The sequence below is a fragment of the Mastigoproctus giganteus genome, chromosome 2, assembly GCF_048544385.1.
Source record: "Mastigoproctus giganteus isolate SK-2022 chromosome 2, ASM4854438v1, whole genome shotgun sequence".
Lineage (NCBI taxonomy): Eukaryota > Metazoa > Arthropoda > Arachnida > Uropygi > Thelyphonidae > Mastigoproctus > Mastigoproctus giganteus.
The window spans coordinates 56,683,607-56,704,052 of record NC_143576.1 but is presented as its reverse complement, the minus strand read 5'-3'; the positions used below and the strand labels follow the sequence as shown (position 1 = coordinate 56,704,052).

The 20,446-nt window shown below is 36.6% G+C and overlaps 1 protein-coding gene across 2 annotated transcripts in view; it reads left to right on the top strand.

Moving 5' to 3' along the window:
• LOC150089314 (lachesin-like) overlaps positions 1–20,446 on the top strand; it is a 563,730-nt gene that overhangs the window by 488,868 nt on the left and 54,416 nt on the right. The window contains exons 7-8 of one of the 2 annotated variants that reach the window (XM_090368491.1): positions 1,545–1,610; positions 17,945–18,034. In XM_090368491.1, the coding sequence (XP_090224617.1) occupies positions 1,545–1,610; positions 17,945–18,034 (156 nt within the window). The remainder of the gene's footprint in view (positions 1–1,544; positions 1,611–17,944; positions 18,035–20,446) is intronic. The other variant, XM_090368492.1, reaches the window with a different exon arrangement.

Here is a 20,446-nt window from a genome sequence, read left to right as displayed (position 1 = left end):
TGGAAACAGTTCCTGGAATAGTATCCCAAGGATCACAACGCATGAAAATGACCGACATGTAGATCTGACTGTTTGATGATATGGTGGAAGGAGAATAACGAAGCAACTCTCCTCCAAATTTGCAGCAGCCTCAGGAGAAAAAACTTCCCATAAACTGTGGGAGATAGCGATCTGTATACAAGATATTCCATAATTTGTGTCCTAATTTCATCCAGGAGCAATGATCCACTGTAATTTTAGTGTAGACCCCTGTTACCGATTAATGCTTATCTGGAGAAAGTGAGAATTTCGAGATCAAAGTGTAAACATGACTCTTTGATTTAAAAAAAATGGTTGGTAGATAAAAACCGCCTTCGAACCTAGTATTCACTATAAAAATGTATGTCGAATTTCAACGGTCCGAACAGATGACAACCGCTTCACTTCCTGGAATATGGAACGACTTGCATTTAAGAGGGCTTGATCGTTGATACCATCAAATTTTTATCTGCGATAATATAAGTGATGCATCCCTAAACAGCAGCTTTCACTTAGGTTTACTGATAACGGAACTTTCTGATCAGTTTTATCCTGAATGAAACTGTTTTCCCACATCTTTCGATATGCAACCATGAGGACGTATGAAAAAATAATAATAATTAAACGTTGTTATAATACCTTTTGAGATTGTTTTGCTTATCTGTGAAAAACAGCCTGGAAATTAATAACAATCATTTAGAATTATTATGAAAATTATAACATGCTGTTGAGTTGCACGAGTCGCTGTGAGTTGCAATCAAGTTGCCCATAATTCATTTAAGCAATATCTTGAATTTGCAGGAGATATTTAAGATACTTTAACTGTTTAAGATGTTTGCAAAATTTCTTATGATTGTTTAAAATCTGTATTATTAAAGATTAGGCTTTTATAAATGCTTCACACTTATTCGTGGGACCACGAGCTAGGTCGCATCATCAGTGGATATTAAAGAAAATAATTGAGATAAAATTAATTTTATTAAGAAACGAATAAAATTAAGACGACGTTGCATTATTTCGTTGTAAAAGTCACTATGTATTTATAAATGAGTATTTTAATCAATTATAAATGAATATTAAATGTTGCACATTGAATTCAGAATAAAAAGAATCAAAAATTGATAACTGCGTAATTAAATAGATACATGTTTCAGTTTGGGATTTAATTGAAATGATTATGTTTAAAGTTACAAATGATTGCAAAATTGAATTTAGTTGGAGAATTTTATTAAATGAATTATCAAATTACATATAATTTCGTGCCATTAGAAAAGCTATTGGCGAACCCAGGTTTCGTCATAATGAAACGCACTACATAATCATATTATTGCTAATTTCAGGACTTTGATACAAACAGGTTATAACACAATTAATTGGATTTCTGGATATGATAGTCCCGTAGTCTGGAGACTCGAATCTGTTTAGCATTTTAAGGAGACCATGAAATTGTATTTAACTTACATTGAACAAATTTGCCATTTTATCGTATTATTTATATCTTAGTGATGTTGTTTTTCCTTTTTTAGAGATAGCACCCCCAACCAGTGAGCCAACCAAAGATACGTCAGCCATAAGAAGACAAAGTATTGAAGGTAAGGCCATTAAAATATTCTTTTGCAAGGAGTGCAAAAGAATTTATCTATTAATATAGGTTACATTAATAATGAACTGCATGATCTTTATTGTATACTCTTCTTTCTGACCAACTTTCTTTCATTCTAACTGATACAATATGTTGCTTTAATCATGTCTTTAACTGAGGTGTGTTCTTCGCAGGTGATATCCAAGGAATAAACTATTCCAACACTTTGTACGCTAGATAAATATTTTAATAAATGAAGATTCACGGTTCAAACCCTATAGCAGGTTCTAGTTAAGAACAATAACTGGATGTAGGTTTCTAAAGTGATGTTCATTTATTAAAATATTTAATGGGGTGTATAATCATATCCTTCCAGCTAAATCATAACCAATAGAAAGGTTAGAATTGTCACATTGATAATTCCATGAAAGCATAAAATAAAAGGTGATTTAACTTCATTTCACTTTAAAACTCCACACAGTTGTCCTAAAATTGTCAATTGTTCTTCTTTGTGGGATAGAAAAACCTAAGAATAAACCTGGCGATAAAAAATTATTTTAAGGAAAGTTTATTAACTACTACTGATTGTTTTCCCAAAGGCTCCTTCACGGTAAGTAGTAACCATACAAAAAAATCATTTCTTGTAATATTAAAAACTTCTTTCACGAACAGTGTACAAAAGAAAAAAAAATTATACATCGGGAGATGGCAACAAAAAGTAACTTCCAAGTTTACAGCAGAGTCATAAAATGATCTCGAGGTTAAGGGTTGAGTAAAGATAAACTTGTGGGAGCGTGAAATTTCTCAACAAGAAAACACAATATAGTTTTCTTCCGTAACCCGTCGGATATGGAAGATCTTGCGTTCACTTCTCTCCACCGAAGTAATCCATCAAATGTCAGAAATGACGGTAAAACTTCAAGAAATTTGCCTTCCGTTGTGCGTTCAAGTCGCTGCTGGAATTGGAAGATAAGAATGTTAATGTCCAAAATCTCGTAACGCTTTTAGTGGGAAGGTGTGTTAAAGGAAAAGAAAAAATAGATATGACGATAGTTTCCACGATACGGAATTACTAAGATCTGATGATGGTAAGAAATTCGATAACTTTCTTTTAGGGGGAAGAGAAAGATTTCCATCACTTCTAATATTAAAGCAAAATTAAGAAGAGATGATGAGCGCCAGACTTTTTGAAGCGACAGTGATGAAAGGTTGAGAAGAAATATGGAGGCGAAAGAAGTAAAGATCGTTAGAGGTGGGTGAAAAGAAAAAAAAGGCTGTATTCGATTGCTCGAGAAGGCGAAAAGCGGAAGAGATGGAAAGGGAATTATAAATCGGAAACTTTTTTGTTACGTTTTTTTTTTTTTTTTTCGGGTGCATCGAAATTTCAGACAAAATGGTGAGATATATTTAAGATGATAAAGAGACGTTACTTGGAGAAAGAAGTTACTGTTGTAATATAATGCTGAAACGATAACGGAGACATCAATGATTGAAATCTGTTCATGTATGCTTCCCAAGAAGATACAAAAATGTTTTAATTACACCTGTCGTAGTGGAATCCAAAATATGCACCAATGAAAAAGCTAAAGAGAGAGAAACTGCATCTGTATTCAGCGGTTTTATTTATGTAATATTTTGTCTATCTGAATTCATCCAAATAATGAAAAATTGGTATTTTCTCCCTCCTATAATGCAACACCTTAATAATAACAACTTCTTCAAGAAATTTCTGTTTATTAAACGGAGGTTAGAATTAACAAGAATGTATTTGATTATATACATGTAAATTTGCACAATTAACCTGCTTTAGTATAATTTTTCGATCTCTAAATCTCTATGGAATTCACTCGTCAGGTCTTAGTGAACAGATATGACTGCAGATCCCAATGTGATAGGAAGAGACCTTTAGATCAAGGCTTGGGTCATCATGCAGATTGACACATTCCGTTTTCATTGCCTGTTACAAGGAACAGAATTTCAATAGTGTTCTTTGTTTACTTTGGTTTTCGAAAAATAGATGGCATGTTATTCAATTTCCGTACACGTTTCTTTCATTGCTGGCATATTTATACCAACTTTCACATCAATACGAGCAGAGCCGTGTTACTTCCCTATTAATGGAATGGTCGAATAAGAATAGTTCCTTCCAGATTATCAGCGTAATCGGCGTTAATCCAGACTGCCGACACAAACAAGGTTGCCTAGAGAAGGTAATAAGAATGATGCAAGAGGATGTGATCCTACTATAAGCCTCAGCAGTATCCCACCAAACCGTTTAGTGGACCAAGCAACCTACACATAAACAAGTGGTGCATGTTGTAGAAACATTCAAAGTATTTCGCTGAATATAAGAATATAAATGATCGCCCAAGACTTAAATTCTCACTCTCTTGTCTACCTAAATAGAGCCCGTAATTTAAAACTGATTCCAATTGTACGTAAAATAAGCTCCCATATTGCAGCACCTGAAGGTCCAACATAACTAAGGAAAATTCGACCCGAATAGTGGAGTTATTTAAAGTGTAATGTTATGACTTGAGATCAATCATATAAATACCACGGATTGGCATATGTTTTGCTTCCAGTCTAGGTTACTTTGTTATCAAAAAGAGACGCTTCCCTTTACATTAGATCAAAAGCAAATGAGGTCCCCTGAATTAACAAGACCTGAACTTTACCGTCATTCAATTCGATTACATCACATGAAGAGAAGTCAGGAACGGACTCTGAACTCTACAGCTTCTAACACGAACAATCAGACCCAAGGGCGACAAATTATTCAAACTGACCTGTTGCCTGAATGTCAGATAGTAAACAAGCCACGACTACCCGATTGTTGGAACTTTTAGATATAACCCAGTAGTGAAACCAGTAAAGAAAAAGATAGACAACAAAAGAGAACATGGTCATCACAACCTAACCAGTCATAATGCCGCCCTAGTATGTGTCCGGAAGAGGTAACAAATGCTGTCAGCACTAAAACCTCACTTCATAGATGAACCCATGTTCGGCCAATACGACATCATGCAATACTCTTGAAGCAATCCGTTTGGAGACCCAGTGCTCTATAATAACACCTCGTGAAAATGATAAACCTCCGACAGTCAATTTACATCCAATGAGTTTTGTGCAAGTAGTTTCGGTGTCATTAACATTCAGAATTTATCTCCTGGCTTGGACCAAATATGGAGTGTAAAAGAAGTATAAGGAAAATGTTTTTAGTTGAACCTGAAATTTAAGTTTATCTATGGTCAATTAGAATTAGAAGCCCAAAAAAATACATCCTTCATTATTCCTTTTCCTAATGACAAGAAACAGCTAATTCTAAATAAGATGACCTGGCCACCAGGCGCGCTCACCCAACTTTACTTCAACAGAAGAGCAAACCATTATAACCAAACTAATAGGTTACTCTGGAGAACATGGCAATTGGCATCATCTGAAAATGCCATGAAGAGAGATGAAATATGTCGTTACTGTTTCCAAAATGTTAGAAGCATTGAAAACAAAGCCAAATTTGATTTAACGTTTCTAGCATGGTTTATCTACCATAAAGAGTTTAATCTAATCACTCAGAATTTAAATTATGGTTGTGCCGGTAATGGCAAGGAACAGTGAAGGGGAATGGCGTAGCCATAATTTATAAAAACTCTTTTCAAATGTCAACATTTCGCTATAGTTTCGCGTCTGTGCAATGCTCCATAGAAATTACACATCTCTCCAACTACTACGCATATTTTATCTACCTTCTAAATATACGAGACCAGTAAGGGAATACTGGTCTCGTGGCATGTGACGTGGCTTGTAGCCTATCTCAATCCTAAAGGGGCAAATCTTGGTCAGGCTTTAATATGCCTTACACTAAATATGAAGAAGCTAAAGTGGATCTTCAAAATGTGCTTAATAATATAGGTCTTGCACTAAAAAAATTAATCCAACTAGTAAATTTCAAAAATTAGATATTTTATCACAGTATTTTGGATGCCATTATATTTCGGTATGACATTAAATTCAACTCACAGTACTATAACATTTAAATTTCCTTGGTCAAAAAAAATTCTACCGCATACTCCTACACATCGCTACTACTGGAAGTATAAAAAGAGGTCCATATCTTCTGAAATATTAAGCCGAATTTTATACTTAGGTGCCTGCCATCTGTTTATTGGATATATGTTGGTTCTAACCGCCTTATGGTTTCCCCCAATCACCGATGAGTTGAAACTTATATCAAATCAAGGAATCTTAAAATGATTCCACCTCACTTCAAGGACCAAACCGCGGTTCAACAGAAACACGAATTCAGAAAAAAAATAGAGTTTAAACGAAGGAGAATCTTCAAACTACTTATATGAAAAGGAGAGCACACACCAACATAGATGTAAAAGACTGAAATACAATCCATCCTCCCTCCCAAAACTTTGTTCTGTGAATAGGGAAGTATTATTAATATAATAATTACACGCCGTTTATTCGGCGATCTTCTATTTTACTTTTAAATTTTAATTTTTAAAATTTTCAGCAGGTAATTATTATATTACTATCTTAACCAAGGTTCCGAATCTGATATACTAATTTAATTTCATAGGGAATTACTGAAGCGGATCCTATTGAGTCGTGAAGTTCTAGGGAGTTTGATTAGCCCCCTCTTCCAACAAATCCATTACTGGGCCGAGTGGCTTTCCTATGTCTAGCCCCTTTCTTTTGGAGCCCTCATTCTAAATGTATACAACATAATCCTAAAGACTAGGAATCCGACTTTATGGAATATATCCACCCAAAGCAACATGTCCCAAGAGTCTTAAGGGACTTGGATCCATATCAATATATTTCACTACATTAAAGTGTTTGAGACAGATACTTAAACCACCTTTGTCAGTCAGTCGTTTTTTCCATAAACCAAGCTACAAGTACCATACTCCACGACCGTCGACTTTTAATGGTTGGAATACCATTTTCCGATCTTGTAGAAACACTATTACAGATAAAAAAAATATAGTAATAATAAATGAAGCCCAACTGGGCATATTCGTTTTAAATGATTTTGATATCCTATAGATATTTTTGCTCTGCTTCGTACCACGTATAACCATTTCGGAACTCAACAGCGTTATAACACATATTAAAAGTGCGGTGCCTAAAACAGGAAGCTAATAAGGCACAGCAACTTACAATCTCAGCTTATCTTATTAAAAGGTGCCCCACAGGGAGCTGTCTTAGCGACATACCGAGTTAAAAATTGTTGTGCGCATGCTCAAAAGATGTCGCTCTGAGCCCTGCTCACCTTTTAGCTGCCGCTATGCGTTCAAGAGTGATAAGATCATTAAACTGACTAAATATCCACAAGGTTTAATGAAACGGTCAATTGAAATATATTTCTTTAAACTGCAAGTCGTTTTCCAAAATAAACTTATTGCAAAGTTTGTTTTGAGAAATTCACTCAATTTCATTTCATTTCCCTGAAATTATTCCCTTATGACATTTTCCATTTCGGTATTATTGATCAGTATCGCCATATCCAGCGTCAGCGATCTGCAAGAAATTTGCAGTAACGTTGCTCGTTGGTATCTGAATCTGCATATTTCTGTGATCATCCTGACGCGAATATTAGCGAAGTCGAGGTTGGCATTCGAGGTGAGCGGACGCGCTTAGACAGGGCTCCTCAGTTAAGTGGTTTACTTTTGGATAGTGCTTTTAAATATTTGATTTATTTAGATATTGTTGGATTATTTTGTTATAGGTTTTCCTGTAACTGTTTGATTTTAATAATATTATAGATATAATTTTTTAAAGTTACTTTCATTGATATTTATTTAATTTTATAATGGTTGTTACGAGATCTGCCTTAAACACGTCACAGGGTATCGTGACTCACACGGAAATAGCAGATGGCGATTTACGGGTGAGTCATGATTTAATCCGTTGTGGAACCTGTGGAATGTTTTCCAAGGTCGACCTGGTGACTAATCCTACCTCACCTGGGGATTCTTTTCTTTGTGATCGATGTAAGGAGTGCACCGATCTTAAATTACAATTTGGTGCACTGAGGGAACAATTTGAGTCCCTGAAAAAACGAGTGCTTGCCCTCGAAAATAATGCATCTGGGAGCTCGTCAGGGACTCAAAACTCCAGCAATCTACCAAGTGATGCACACCCGATTCGAGCCTCAAAACAGAAAAACCAAGTGCAAACTACTCTGGTTAAAAAGGACATTGTATTATTAGGAGACTCCATTGTCAGGGAAACGGGGAATATTTTTTGTAATAAAGATAGGTGGAGGAGAACCAGGGTATGTCTGCCGGGAGCAACTATTGATGATGTCACCAACAGACTGTCAGATTTTAAAGGGGGTAAAGAAAATATTATTATTCATGTGGGGACAAACGATATTAAACGTACACGATCTGACGATTTGTTGGAAAAATACAGGACCATGCTGAGGAAATGTCGCGAGCTAGGCCATAATGTCTATGTGTCTGCAATTCTGCCCAGACACGATAGGAGGGATTATATGTTAAGAGCCTTGTGGATTAACTCAAGACTTGAAGGAATCTGCAAGGCTTTAGGGGGTAAATTTCTATCAGCATGGCCCACACTTGTAGGTAGAAGGAATTTGTTTTGTAGAGACGGGATACACTTAAACAAAGGTGGTGCAAAAGTTTTTGCCAGTATTATTGAGGATACCTTAAAGGTTCAGGGAAACTGCTAGTTAGGGGGGATGTGGGTAATACTGACACGCGTTTATCTGATAATATTGGTCAAAGTAACTCTTGCACATACCTCAAGAGTTCTTATCTGTTACCCCAACTGGACGTATTATCTAGATGTTCTGGGGGCACAAACGTTTCACGTGGGCGGGTAGCTAATGCCAGGGAAGAGAGCCTAAAAAACTTCAAGGGTTGTGTTAGGGTTGTTAAATATACAAGAACAGTAAATCTTAATTGTTTATACAGTAACGTTAGAAGTGTCGTCAATAAAATGAGCGAATTCGAACTGCTGGTTAAAACAAGTAACGCGGACATAATAGGGCTTACAGAGACGTGGTGCCACCTGGAAATTGGGGATGATGAGTTTCAGTACGGCTTGTATAATGTATTTAGGAAGGATAGAGTAGATAGAAGGGGTGGTGGGGTAATGCTTCTTATCAGAAGCAGCCTGAGTGCGACGATAGCTTTCCCGGATTCAGACGTCTCACATGCTAGTATAGAGTCTGTATGGTGTGAGATAGTTGGAAACAAAGGTATAATGCGAGTAGGAGTAATCTACAGACCAGGTGATTGTGAAGATTATGACAAAAGCCTCTACATGCAAATGGAATGGGCAAGTAAGCGTCAATGCCTTATTATGGGTGATTTCAATCTGCCTCTAATTGATTGGAGTAAATGGGAAGGAAACTCGACATGGGGAACAAAATTTTTAAATCAACTAGATGACTGTTATTTGTATCAACATGTCAGGGAAAATACTAGAGAAAAGAATATCCTAGACCTCATCATCACACATGAATCAGATGACATAACAGGGCTGACAGTAGAGGAACCAGTAGCAGGAAGTGATCACGGAGTTCTACGGTGGATGATGACGAGAGAGGTAGCAGAAGTAAAAGGCAAAGAAATGGGTTTTAATTTCAGAAAAGGAAATTACGATGCCTTAAGGTACTACATGGCCTCTATTAACTGGGTAGATATCGCGCAGAGAATGAATACAATTGAACTGTGGTACGCTTTTAAAACATTAATCACAGATGCCTTGAATGCGTATATACCATTAAAAAAATACTCCACGAGGATGACTAGTGAAGTTGCCGCATTACTTGAGCAGAAAAAGGTGGCATGGAAAGGTTACAGAACAATAAAAAGTACTGAAGCCTATAACAGCTACAAGGTGATGTGTAATAGAGCCACAGAAAAGGTTCGACAGGCAAAGGCAGTTTATGAGAAATCACTAGCAAACAGAGCAAAGAGGGGGGATAAAGAATTCTTCACATATATAAATGCCAAGAAGAGCAGGACAAACCAGATCGGTCCTTTATGTAAGGGAAAGGGGATAGTAATAAATACACCAGCTGCCGTTGCAGATGAACTCAACAGTTATTTTGCATCAATATTTACAAATGAAAAGCCTTTTGTGGCAAAGGGAAATTGTGGGAGCGAAGTTAAAAAATATGTAATTAATGATATTGAAATTTCGCAAGATTATTTAATGAAAAAACTTTCGAGCCTACAGACCAGTAAGGCTCCTGGAGTTGATGGAATATACCCTATAATCTTAAGAGAGGCAGCAAGCGAGTGCATTGAACCATTGAGGCTAATTATGCGAGCATCATTAGACTCTGGGGAGATTCCCTTGGATTGGAAAAGTGCAAATGTATCTCCCATACATAAGGGTGGCTCTAAAAGTGAAGTTGAAAATTATCGACCTGTCAGTCTGACTTCAGTAGTAGGGAAAATCATGGAGGCAATGATCAAGGGTGGAATTCAGGATCATTTGGATCGAATTGAAATTCTCAAGGATACTCAGCATGGTTTCGTAAAGGGAAAATCATGTTTAACAAATCTGGTTCGCTATTTCGAAAGGGTCACTCACGAGCTGGATTTAGGGAATAATTTCGACAATTGTTTATTTAGATTTCAGCAAAGCTTTTGACTCAGTCCCACATGAGCGGTTGCTTTATAAGCTGGAACAGGTTGGAATCACTGGGAAAATCCTTAGATGGATAGAAGGATGGCTTCAGGGCAGGAGGCAGAGGGTTGTGATAAATGGCTATTCCTCAGATTGGGTTGATGTAAGAAGTGGGGTTCCCCAAGGATCAGTATTAGGACCACTGTTGTTTTTAATTTTCATAAACGACATTGATGAAGGGATAGAGGGCGTGATGTCTAAATTTGCAGATGATGTTAAAATTGGGAGAGTAGTTAATGATCACTGTCAAGCTGAGCTTCTTCAGAGAGACCTAGATAGACTTCAGGAATGGTCAGAAAAATGGCAGCTGTGCTTTAATCCAACAAAGTGTAAGGTATTACACCTGGGAAACAGTAATCCCAAAAAAACTTATTCACTTGGTGGAGTTCAACTAAAGCCAGTACTGGAGGAAAGGGACTTGGGTGTTACGATACGGTCAGACATGAAATTCTCTGAGCATTGTAAACAGGTTGCAAGGAAGGCCCATGGTGTCCTATCGATGATCTATCGAACTTTTGCAAGTAGAGATAGGGACGTGATAATCCCATTATATAAGGCTTATGTTAGATCACACTTGGAATACTGTGTTCAAGTATGGAGACCGCACCTGAAGAAAGACATCGAGCTTCTTGAAAGGGTGCAAAGAAGGGTAACTCGCCTGGTGAGATCGGCAAAAGGGCGTCCTTATGAAGAAAGACTTCGAATATGTGGGTTGCAGAGTTTGGAAACTAGACACCTTAGAGGAGATTTGATTGAGGTGTTTAAGGCTCTGAGAGGCATCAGTAAAATGAATGAGGACAAAATTTTCAATATTATAAATGATGCTAGAACTAGGGGACATAAATTCAAGTTACGGGGGGAAATGTTTAGATTGGATTGCAGGAAGTTCTATTTTAGCCAGCGAGTTATAAATTACTGGAATAAGTTGCCTTCATGGGTGGTAGAGGCCGACAGTTTGGGGAAATTCAAAGGTCATCTGGATAGTACTTTCGGGTAAGGGAAGCACATAGGATTATAGGTTTAATTTCCTTTTTATTTTATTTTTTTATTTATTAATTATTATTATTTAGTTATTTATTTATTATTATTTTTTTTTTTTTGTTTTTATCATTGTTTTGTTCGGATTTTTTTTTTTTTTTTTTTTTGGCTAGTGCAGCATAAGCCGTGGGCTTTCTTGCACCATGCGGCCGTTACTAATACTAATACTAAAGTTCAGAGAATTTTATAACTGCTTTCTTGTTCAAATACTCTACGAGTTCAGAGCTTTCAGAGATTGGTGCGCATGCTCATTATAACCATGAACTTCAGTAAGGCCCACAACCTAGTTATCCCGAAAATTGAAAGCGTGGTATCGGCTCTCTAGATATGTGACTAAATTGAATATTCAACAGTTTCCCGCCTGACTCGTCGCAGAACTAGGGCTTTAGAGAAAAGGAACTTCGTCCCCTTTTATTTTAAAATGTGCACACTTTACAGGTTCGTTCCAGTCTATAATGCATCTTGGTGACCTGTCCAACTGTAGTTTAAATTCCAACCGAGACAAAGTCGGGTTCCTCTTTCCCCTCCCCCCCGACACGCAAGCAAGCGATAAAGAAGCGCGAGGCATTGATTCGTGAAGATGCAATACAGATATACCACTGCACATTGTGATCTCATTCTGGCTCCTTTACTCGAACGCTATTGTTAGTCAGCGTACCACCAGTCAAGAAGAATCCCGCTTTATCTCTTGCCCGAAGAAATAAACAATGCGCATAATCTGCTGTGACATGTGCGCGTGGCGTTCCACCATTATCGGCTGTGACATTACGCGCGACAACCACACGCGACGCCACTGTTATTAAGTGACATTTACATTCTTTGCGATTACAACAAAAATTAAAAATGCGTGTTGTGTGAGCAAAAAACCGACTCGAAGGATGAGTAATGATTTTATAAGTGCTGTAGCTTTAAAAAGAATCGAAATATTAAATGTTACCATTCTGTGTAATAAAAATACTGCTACATATTCATAGTTCAGCTGTGCGGAGCAAGAAAAGAAATGTAGCGTAATGTATTCCAAGCAGTTGAACTTCATTTCGAGGCTTATTCAAATATCGCATCCATTATTGCGGTTGTAGAAATCGAACTCATTGGCACCAAATTTATTTTTATTTATTTGTTTTGTTTCTATGGTGTGTGAATCTTTTCTGCTGTCCCATTCAGTACGCAGTTATTATAATCCTAGCTGGGAAACGGTCGAAAACCTTTATAATAACAATTTAAATGTTTAATACGATTAAATATTTGATTAATTAAGAAGGATATAATATTTTTTAAGTTAGCGTCATTTTTAATTCCGACTGTCTGTTCAGTAGGTTAATTATTCTTTATAAAGTAAACAAATACTTTCATTCTGAACGGTATAACGACATTACGTATTCACTTCCCATTTGCAATTATGAAATAGTTCAGAAATAATAAAGGTAAATTAAATATACTTTGGTCAGTCAGCCTAGAGATCAAGACCCACTGAACAGGGACACCATTTGACCATGTTATAAATTGAGTATTGACGTAAGGTACGAAAACAAAATGCCACTCTTCAGGCAGCCATCAATATAGGCGAAACAGAAGGAAGAAATGAACAAAATAGACAATAAGGATGGCTGTTCACTTGATCTTTCCGTTTCGCCATCATTGATGAAAATTTAATAAGGTTCCAAACGGCCGGATGAAGAATAGATTTTTGTTTCTTCATCTTATGTCAGTAGTCGACAATCCATAACCTGGGCAACCAGTATCCCCGATTTAGCGGATCTTTATCTATAAGCCTGGCCAGGTATATTTAGTTGGATAACGTTTTCTAGACAACAGCACGCTAGCGAGTTTACTTTTTAATTACGTTTTTCGGAATAAAGGTATTACAATAAACATTTGGACAGAAGCATCCGTCACCTGGACAGATGATTTTGGGTACTCCTCCACACCTCGGGAAGGTGTCCATGTAAAGCACGTACCGTCTCAAAAGAGACTCGGACCCACCTGGTGTTGCCAGCAGGTAGGCCAGATCCTCTGGGGGCCCATTCCAGAGAAGAAAAAAAAAACACACCATGGTGCTGGATATGGTAAAGAAATGAATAAAAGTGATATAATAAATGAAGTGGAAGAAAATAAAATGTATAATAAAAATAATATAAAAAGAATAAATTAATTAAAATAAATAAAAAGAAAGAAGGTAGTGTTGCTGCTAAAAAATTAAACAAATAAAAGAAAGAAAGCAATGGTTGCTGCTTTTTTTTCTTTTATTTGTTTTAGTTGTTGCTAAAAAAAAAATACTTAATTTTGTCTGCGGGCTTAATCCAGAGGAAAAATTACACTCCTTGAGGATTTTAGTTTACATATTCAACAGTTATTAAAGGAGATCTAACCAGCTATGCATCAACAGGGCCATTGTATACTGTTGAGATCTGTAGACACTTCTTGATCTGACATAGTGGCATAGTATTTAGGGTTAGGCGCCACCTGTGGTTTCCATATCTGCGCCGTATGTACTCTGTGATGGAATGCAGAACTACAGCATAAGCTAGAAAAAAGTGTAGTGTCTGGTTTGTGCAATATTGTGTTATGTTCTGTTGCTGTGTCTCTGGCTACGTGGCCTCAGGGCCTCTAGTAGAACCCTACGTTGCCGCCGCCTCCACTGGGAGGTGAGCCAGGCTGCCTTCATACTCTGGCTGACCTCCGCCAGGGTTGCCTGAGCTTTCTGGTCGGAGACCAAAAAAAAAGAGTGAGGAAGATAGTACAAGTGGTGGATTCAAAGTAGGTAAAAGGAGGAGGATGAGGAAAGAAGAGGTGGGAAGGGAGAAGTAGGAATCACCGAAGGCCAGGGAAAGGAAGACAACCTGCAAAGTTGGGTAGGTGGAAAGTGTCTGAGTTTAATTGCTATCAGTTCAGTGCCGTCATTCCAACGAGGAAGATGTCCAGTTGGGTGGTCATTCAATTCTGATAGTGGCCGATGATGAGGAAAGATTATAGCGGTTTCAGCAACGTCTGGATGTCTATGTTGTGTTATAACACGTTGAGGGATCATATCAACGCCTTTTAAAGACTGCTGAGGCATACCTGCAAAAAGATAAAAACGCTTCTTTTGATTTTAACAGGGTGCTTTCCGGACTAAGTGTGGTTAAATTTATATCCAGTAACAATTTATTGCGTAGGTCCAGGCAGATGTTACACGAGTGCATTACGTGGTGCCAGCCCTCCAGTTCTCCACAAACACAATGGGCATCGTTTACAAGCCCAATGTCCTGAAGTCGCTTTTTGAATGACCCATGTCCTGTCAGAAGAAAGATAGTATGTAAATTAGGCAAGAACCAGCCAAGCCTTTGTTTGTTGAGGTCAGAGACACTAGGTAGAAATAGCTTGGTAGTACTGGCTTTGGTGGAATCATCCCAACGGATTTGCCAGAGGGGAAACAAATTCCTGCCACACACTTCTTGGTGATTGATATTGGCATACTGTCAACCGTGAGGGATTGGTCTCATAGCCGGATCCAGAGGATAAACAAAGTCGTGCTTATTCTTCGCCGAGTATCCAGTTGTAATCACTATCGTGGTACCTTGTCTCCCTTTTTTGACGTGATATGGAATTTTTCAACTGACCCTACCTGAAACAAATTGTAATTAGATTATGAAATGAAAAGGAGACAAAGATATGTGAATGAATAATAGTTATATTCATGACGGTTGACTGAATAGATATGCAACTGGTATATTCATCACGTACACGTAATCGGTTTCATCACAGAAACCAGAAAACTGATTTGGACTCTGTGTCCAAGGATCTTTATTAAAATAGTCATTGAAATGTGTTACTTATCTAAGCCGTGCTTTTTATAAAAGATCTAAGCTGAAGTGAATTTTTAGCCGTAGGCAGCAGAGAAACTGCAACTTTCGGTGATAGGAATTCGTAGGTTAATGCAGGTAAGTTCCAATAATACTTGTATTTACAATACTGTATGCTGTTATGATAGCTGGAAGCTTCTGGGCCTTTCCACTTCAGATGTGGTGTAGGATCTTATTCCTGCCTAGCCCCATGTTGGAAAAGAAGGCTGTGATCATTTGCAGAGTCTACCATCTTATTATAAAATAGGGGCTCCGAGTCTCAAATTACAGCACCACACACTCGACGTAGTTTCTTTTTCTTATATCTTCTTTCTGTAATACACAGCTATACAAAACATTATGTAAGCTTAGACTTACTTTTAAAAATATATATATTTTTTTATAAAAAGGTAAATTAAAATTAAATAATAATAATAAAATATACTGACGAAATTAACATGGGAACATCCAGTATAATTAGAAAATTTCAGTGAACAACAATTATACACGCAACGAACAGTTGTAATGGGATAAGGAATAGTCATTAGGAAAATATCTAAGGGCGAGACCATATTCTCAGAAGTACGGTGAACTTCGACTTACTGAGGGGAGGTCAGGGCAATTTAGGTAAAAGTTCGGATATATAAGGACTGGTTCGGTGGCGAAAAAGCGCGAGAATTTTGTCGGAGTACGGACGAGAGGGTTTGCCGCAGTAAGGGCGCGGGAGTTTTTCGGAGTTAGCAAGTTGGGAAGCAGCGAGTAAGTTAGTAGTCGAAAGAAGTCGTGGTTGGGAGTTGTGGTTAGGTGCAGATATGTAACTAGTAGTTCAAAGAGAGTAGATAAATTTATAGTAAGTGGGCCGTTTAGTATGAATATGTCACATTCAAGTGAGTTTGGTTGAGGAGAATCTTGGATAATAACAAGAAATCTGATGTGGAAGCTATATGAAAAGAAAGTGCCGGAAGATCAAGGAGCTGGCCCAAAAACTTGGAGAAATGAAAGTTATTGTAAGTACTGTTTCGTATTATTATTCCTAGTCAAGGAAATAATCCAAAAAAAGGGAGAAAGGTATTCTGAAATCCTAACTGTGATAAGTTTGACTAGCCTACGAGATAGCTGGATAATCAAATTGGACGTCGTAAAGAACTATATATAATTCAATTTAGAATGAGATATAGAACGGAATTGTTGAAATTGTCTATCCCAGTAGGGGATAAATTTTGTATGTATTTAAGTCAGTTTCTATAATTAAACATGCTAAATTTTTCATGTGTATTGTCGATTGTCTCACTAAATTTTCTAGCTAAATAATTAAATTGCCTGGAATTTTGTTAACGCAGTCAGAGGCCCCAGGATAACTTGTAGTTACCAGATAAAATTGACATACCTATTAAGAAAGAAAGGAATCGTACAATTATCATTCACGAATATAGTACTTCTTTTAAGGAAGTTTGATGTCCTCTTCGGTCCTGTTATCATGTTTCACTCGTCACAAAATTCGAAAACATACGAATTAGATTGATTAAATACTTAATTAAATATGATGGCTTGGTAATGAACAATATTTAACCTCTCCATCTAAGGTGACAGCAACTAGGAGTGAAGTTCATAGACAAATATATTAGCACTGATTGTATCAATCATGCTTTATTACAGTGTGTTTATTTCTGTTTTCAGTTAGAAGTAGTAAACTAACTAAACATAATCCGATTTTCTATTTATTGATTCTTTTCGACTGAAATAATTATGATGCTTCTATCCACTTTATTTATTCATTCTACACCTAACCCTTGGCATATTAATGATTTGGACTTTATTCTGTTATTATTTAATGATAATTAATTATTTAACTGTAAATTTTTATGATAAATTTATGTAAGTGTGTAGTACGACAAAATAATATTAAGTTGGGCTGTATCTCTGAATTATACTGAAGAGTCTGAAAAATTAATCCTAATGGTTTCAGAACCTCTTTTTAAGTGCAGATTTGATATGGTGACTGTTAATATTAAGTGTTGTTTGTTGTGCAGTTCTTTATAAATACCTTTAGCAAGTGAATGTGGGTGACCCTAAAAAAAAAAAAAAAAAAAAAAAGTTCAAACACTGAAACGTTCATATTCCTGTAAACAACGGTGTTTTTTTTTTCGTGTTTTTTGTCATAAATATCAAGCTGCGATTCACTCTATAACATGAAAACTGTTATTTCTGCTCTTTCTGTAATCCCAAATGCATTACAGTTGATCTGGACGATGAAAAACCATCCACCCGGAGGCAGATCCAGGCACGGCTAATAGGGTTGAGCTCTTGGCCCCTCGAGTCCAGGGGCCCCAAATACCTGACTCGTATCTTTTTGTGTAGAGGTATTATTATTAATTTCTTCAGCAGGCAGTATGGAAATGAAACATAAAAATGCACATCTGTTTTCCAGCCTTCGTAATTTTTGAACATTTAGTGCACTAATGTAGTCTACTAATTCATTCAATTTTTCTTGAATATTTATAACGTATTTTATACTGGATGATCGATATTTCCCAGTGGAAACGGGCTTTTGTGTGATGGAAGATTCAAAAATGGATCTTGTATTGTTTTGCATAATCTGATAGAAACAAATTACGCAGTTGGCTGGACGATCCTCACCTGCCCTACGGCACATTTAAAATTTACCTTTTCCACAGCAATAATACGGTGTTTTTTTTTTCTATTTTTTACGATGTTTACTGCTTTCCAATAAATAATAACAGCGAAGCCGAAAAAAATTATATATTTGTTTATCGTTTGCTTTTTTTCCCCTTCTTTCTTTCAGAGTTTGCCGTCTTTCCTCGACATCAAAGCCTCGGATCAGTGAAGGATGCTGAGGACGAAGTGGAGGGTAAAAACAAAGATATTCCCACGGGTAGGTAATATTATTATCGAAATTTCAGCTTTCCTATTCGGCAAAAAGGATCATTTCTTGGACACTGGCAATATGCCATCCTGCTTCTGTTCCTCGCGTGTTGTCCTATTCGCAAACTGGAAAACGGGGAAAAAAATTTACTGCATTTCGAAGCCCGATACTGCCAACAAGAAATAAATTAAAATAAAAGAAAACGGGAAGTATCTCCGGACCGCTGAAGGCATCCGTTTTCATTGGTTTTCTTTTCTTTTCCTGAAATGCAAGAGAAGCTAAAGTTAAATTGAAAATAGTTGTGGCATAAAAGGCCCATTTTGCGATATACCCGCATTCCAAGTGTTTTATAAAATGTGCGCCCAGCAATTTTAAACTTTGGTAACACAATTTTTTCGAGAAACAAATACAATGCGTTATTTAACAGAAATGGAAAAAAACTGAAAGCATGTCACGAATAGAAGTGTACGTATACTCGAATAGTATTTTGCCAAGTAAAATTTCATCAAAATCCGATCAGCTAGAGCCACAAATTTAAAAGAAGGCCAAACTTAGGGTGTAAAATGGTAGTTCAAATTGTACTAGTGGACAAATTAGTGAATTATATCGATACATAGCACACTTTCAGCTAGATTTAGTATGTTATATGTATACGGATACTGAATCTAAAGATTTTGATATTCCATTATAAATATGAATTTTAATTGAATTAGAACCTATCTATCTTGTTCTCAGTACTCGAATTGGACTGAAAACCGTTCCCATCGACAAGGTTAATTTTTAAAATTAAAAATGCCTTCCGGTTGTTAAACTTCCAAAAACGTTTAACAAACTGTTAGAATGAGCATTCCCAATTACAAATAATGTGCCCAGATTTGACATACTAAAACTACTAAGAACTGATGTCTGTTTACATGTGTTGAATAAGCTTCTGGCAAAAAAATTTACAAATATTGTTGTTCCACTTTTAATATTTTCGATTTGATCACTTGTTCACAAAAATTGTGAAAAATTCTTCACAAAATTTTAAACAAATGATAACACAACGAATAGCCAGTCGCCTGTGGATCTAATGAAGTGCAGTAAGCAATGTATGTTGGCGCTACTGGACTTTATTCAGGCGGATGGTTGAATTTAAAGACATTCGTGGGACAGCAGAACGCAAATATAACACCGTGTGATTTTTGACATAGGCCATAATGAAAAATAGCATTTACGAACAGACACTGCGATAACACAAGACTACGCTAAAAGTTCCGAAATTTGATAACAACAAGGTCTTGGGCCATGTTTTGAATTGTTTAGTCGCTTAAAGATGCAACACGTATGCTTAAGATAGAGTAAAATAAATAAATAAATATACTTTATTGCAGAGATATATTATCTCTGCAATATATATATATATGCACCTTAAAGATATATAAATATATTCTATCTATATATATATATATATATATATATAAATATATTCTTAAATACACCTGCAATAAACCTTCACGGCAAAGTTGACCAGTGGTTTCACAAAAGAAAATAGAGAACCTGACAGGTTAGTTCCCAAATCAAAATAAATAGCAATGGGCTGTTCGGTGTAAACTAATAAGTTAAATTGGCACTGATTGTTCAGTAAAATTTCATCAGATTTTGGAAAGACATCACATGATTATTTCAGAATTGTTATGGAGTCACACACATAGAACAAATGAAATTAGTAATAATAAAAATAAAGGTAAAAATCCTTTCAAGGAGCAGAATAGTATAAATGACAGTATCTCGCAAACAGAAGAGGAACTGCCACCCTCAAGGCTGAAAGATAATGTTAAGTAAAAGAAGGGCTGGCCGAGCGAATTTTGTAGTCACAGTCAAGGGCTTGAAGAGTTGTTAACATTTTAGTTGGGTGGAACCTGTGGGCCAGCACAAGCCTGTTGCAACCGACCGATAATGACGGTGTCGCTCCAAGGTTGCCTGTGGAATCCTCCCATGAGTACATTTCCCAAAAGTTCGGAGTGCCATCATTCCGAAGAATATCTTTAGCGTGAAAATGATGTGCGTTCGACGAGCACAGCTGACAATTTCTTAAATACAAGAGATTGTGCCAACTGGTTTGTTCGCTGTTGGGGAGGGATGTGCAGATTATCTGTGATCCACCTCAACAGGCAGTATTTGTTAGCGCGTACACCTTCTAAATAATTCTTCATGAAGTGTTTTTTTTTTTTTTTGTCCCGGTGAAGCAGTATTTCCCTTATCAATTTCAGTATATTAGCATTGCTAAAAATGAAACATATCTAATCATAAAAGCACTTTTGACATAATGAAGTTATCACATGTCTTTATATATAAAACAACTTTATATATGTATATAAAACTTTATATACATATATAAAGTTGTGGCTCGTTATTTGATACTCAGTATATACACCATTA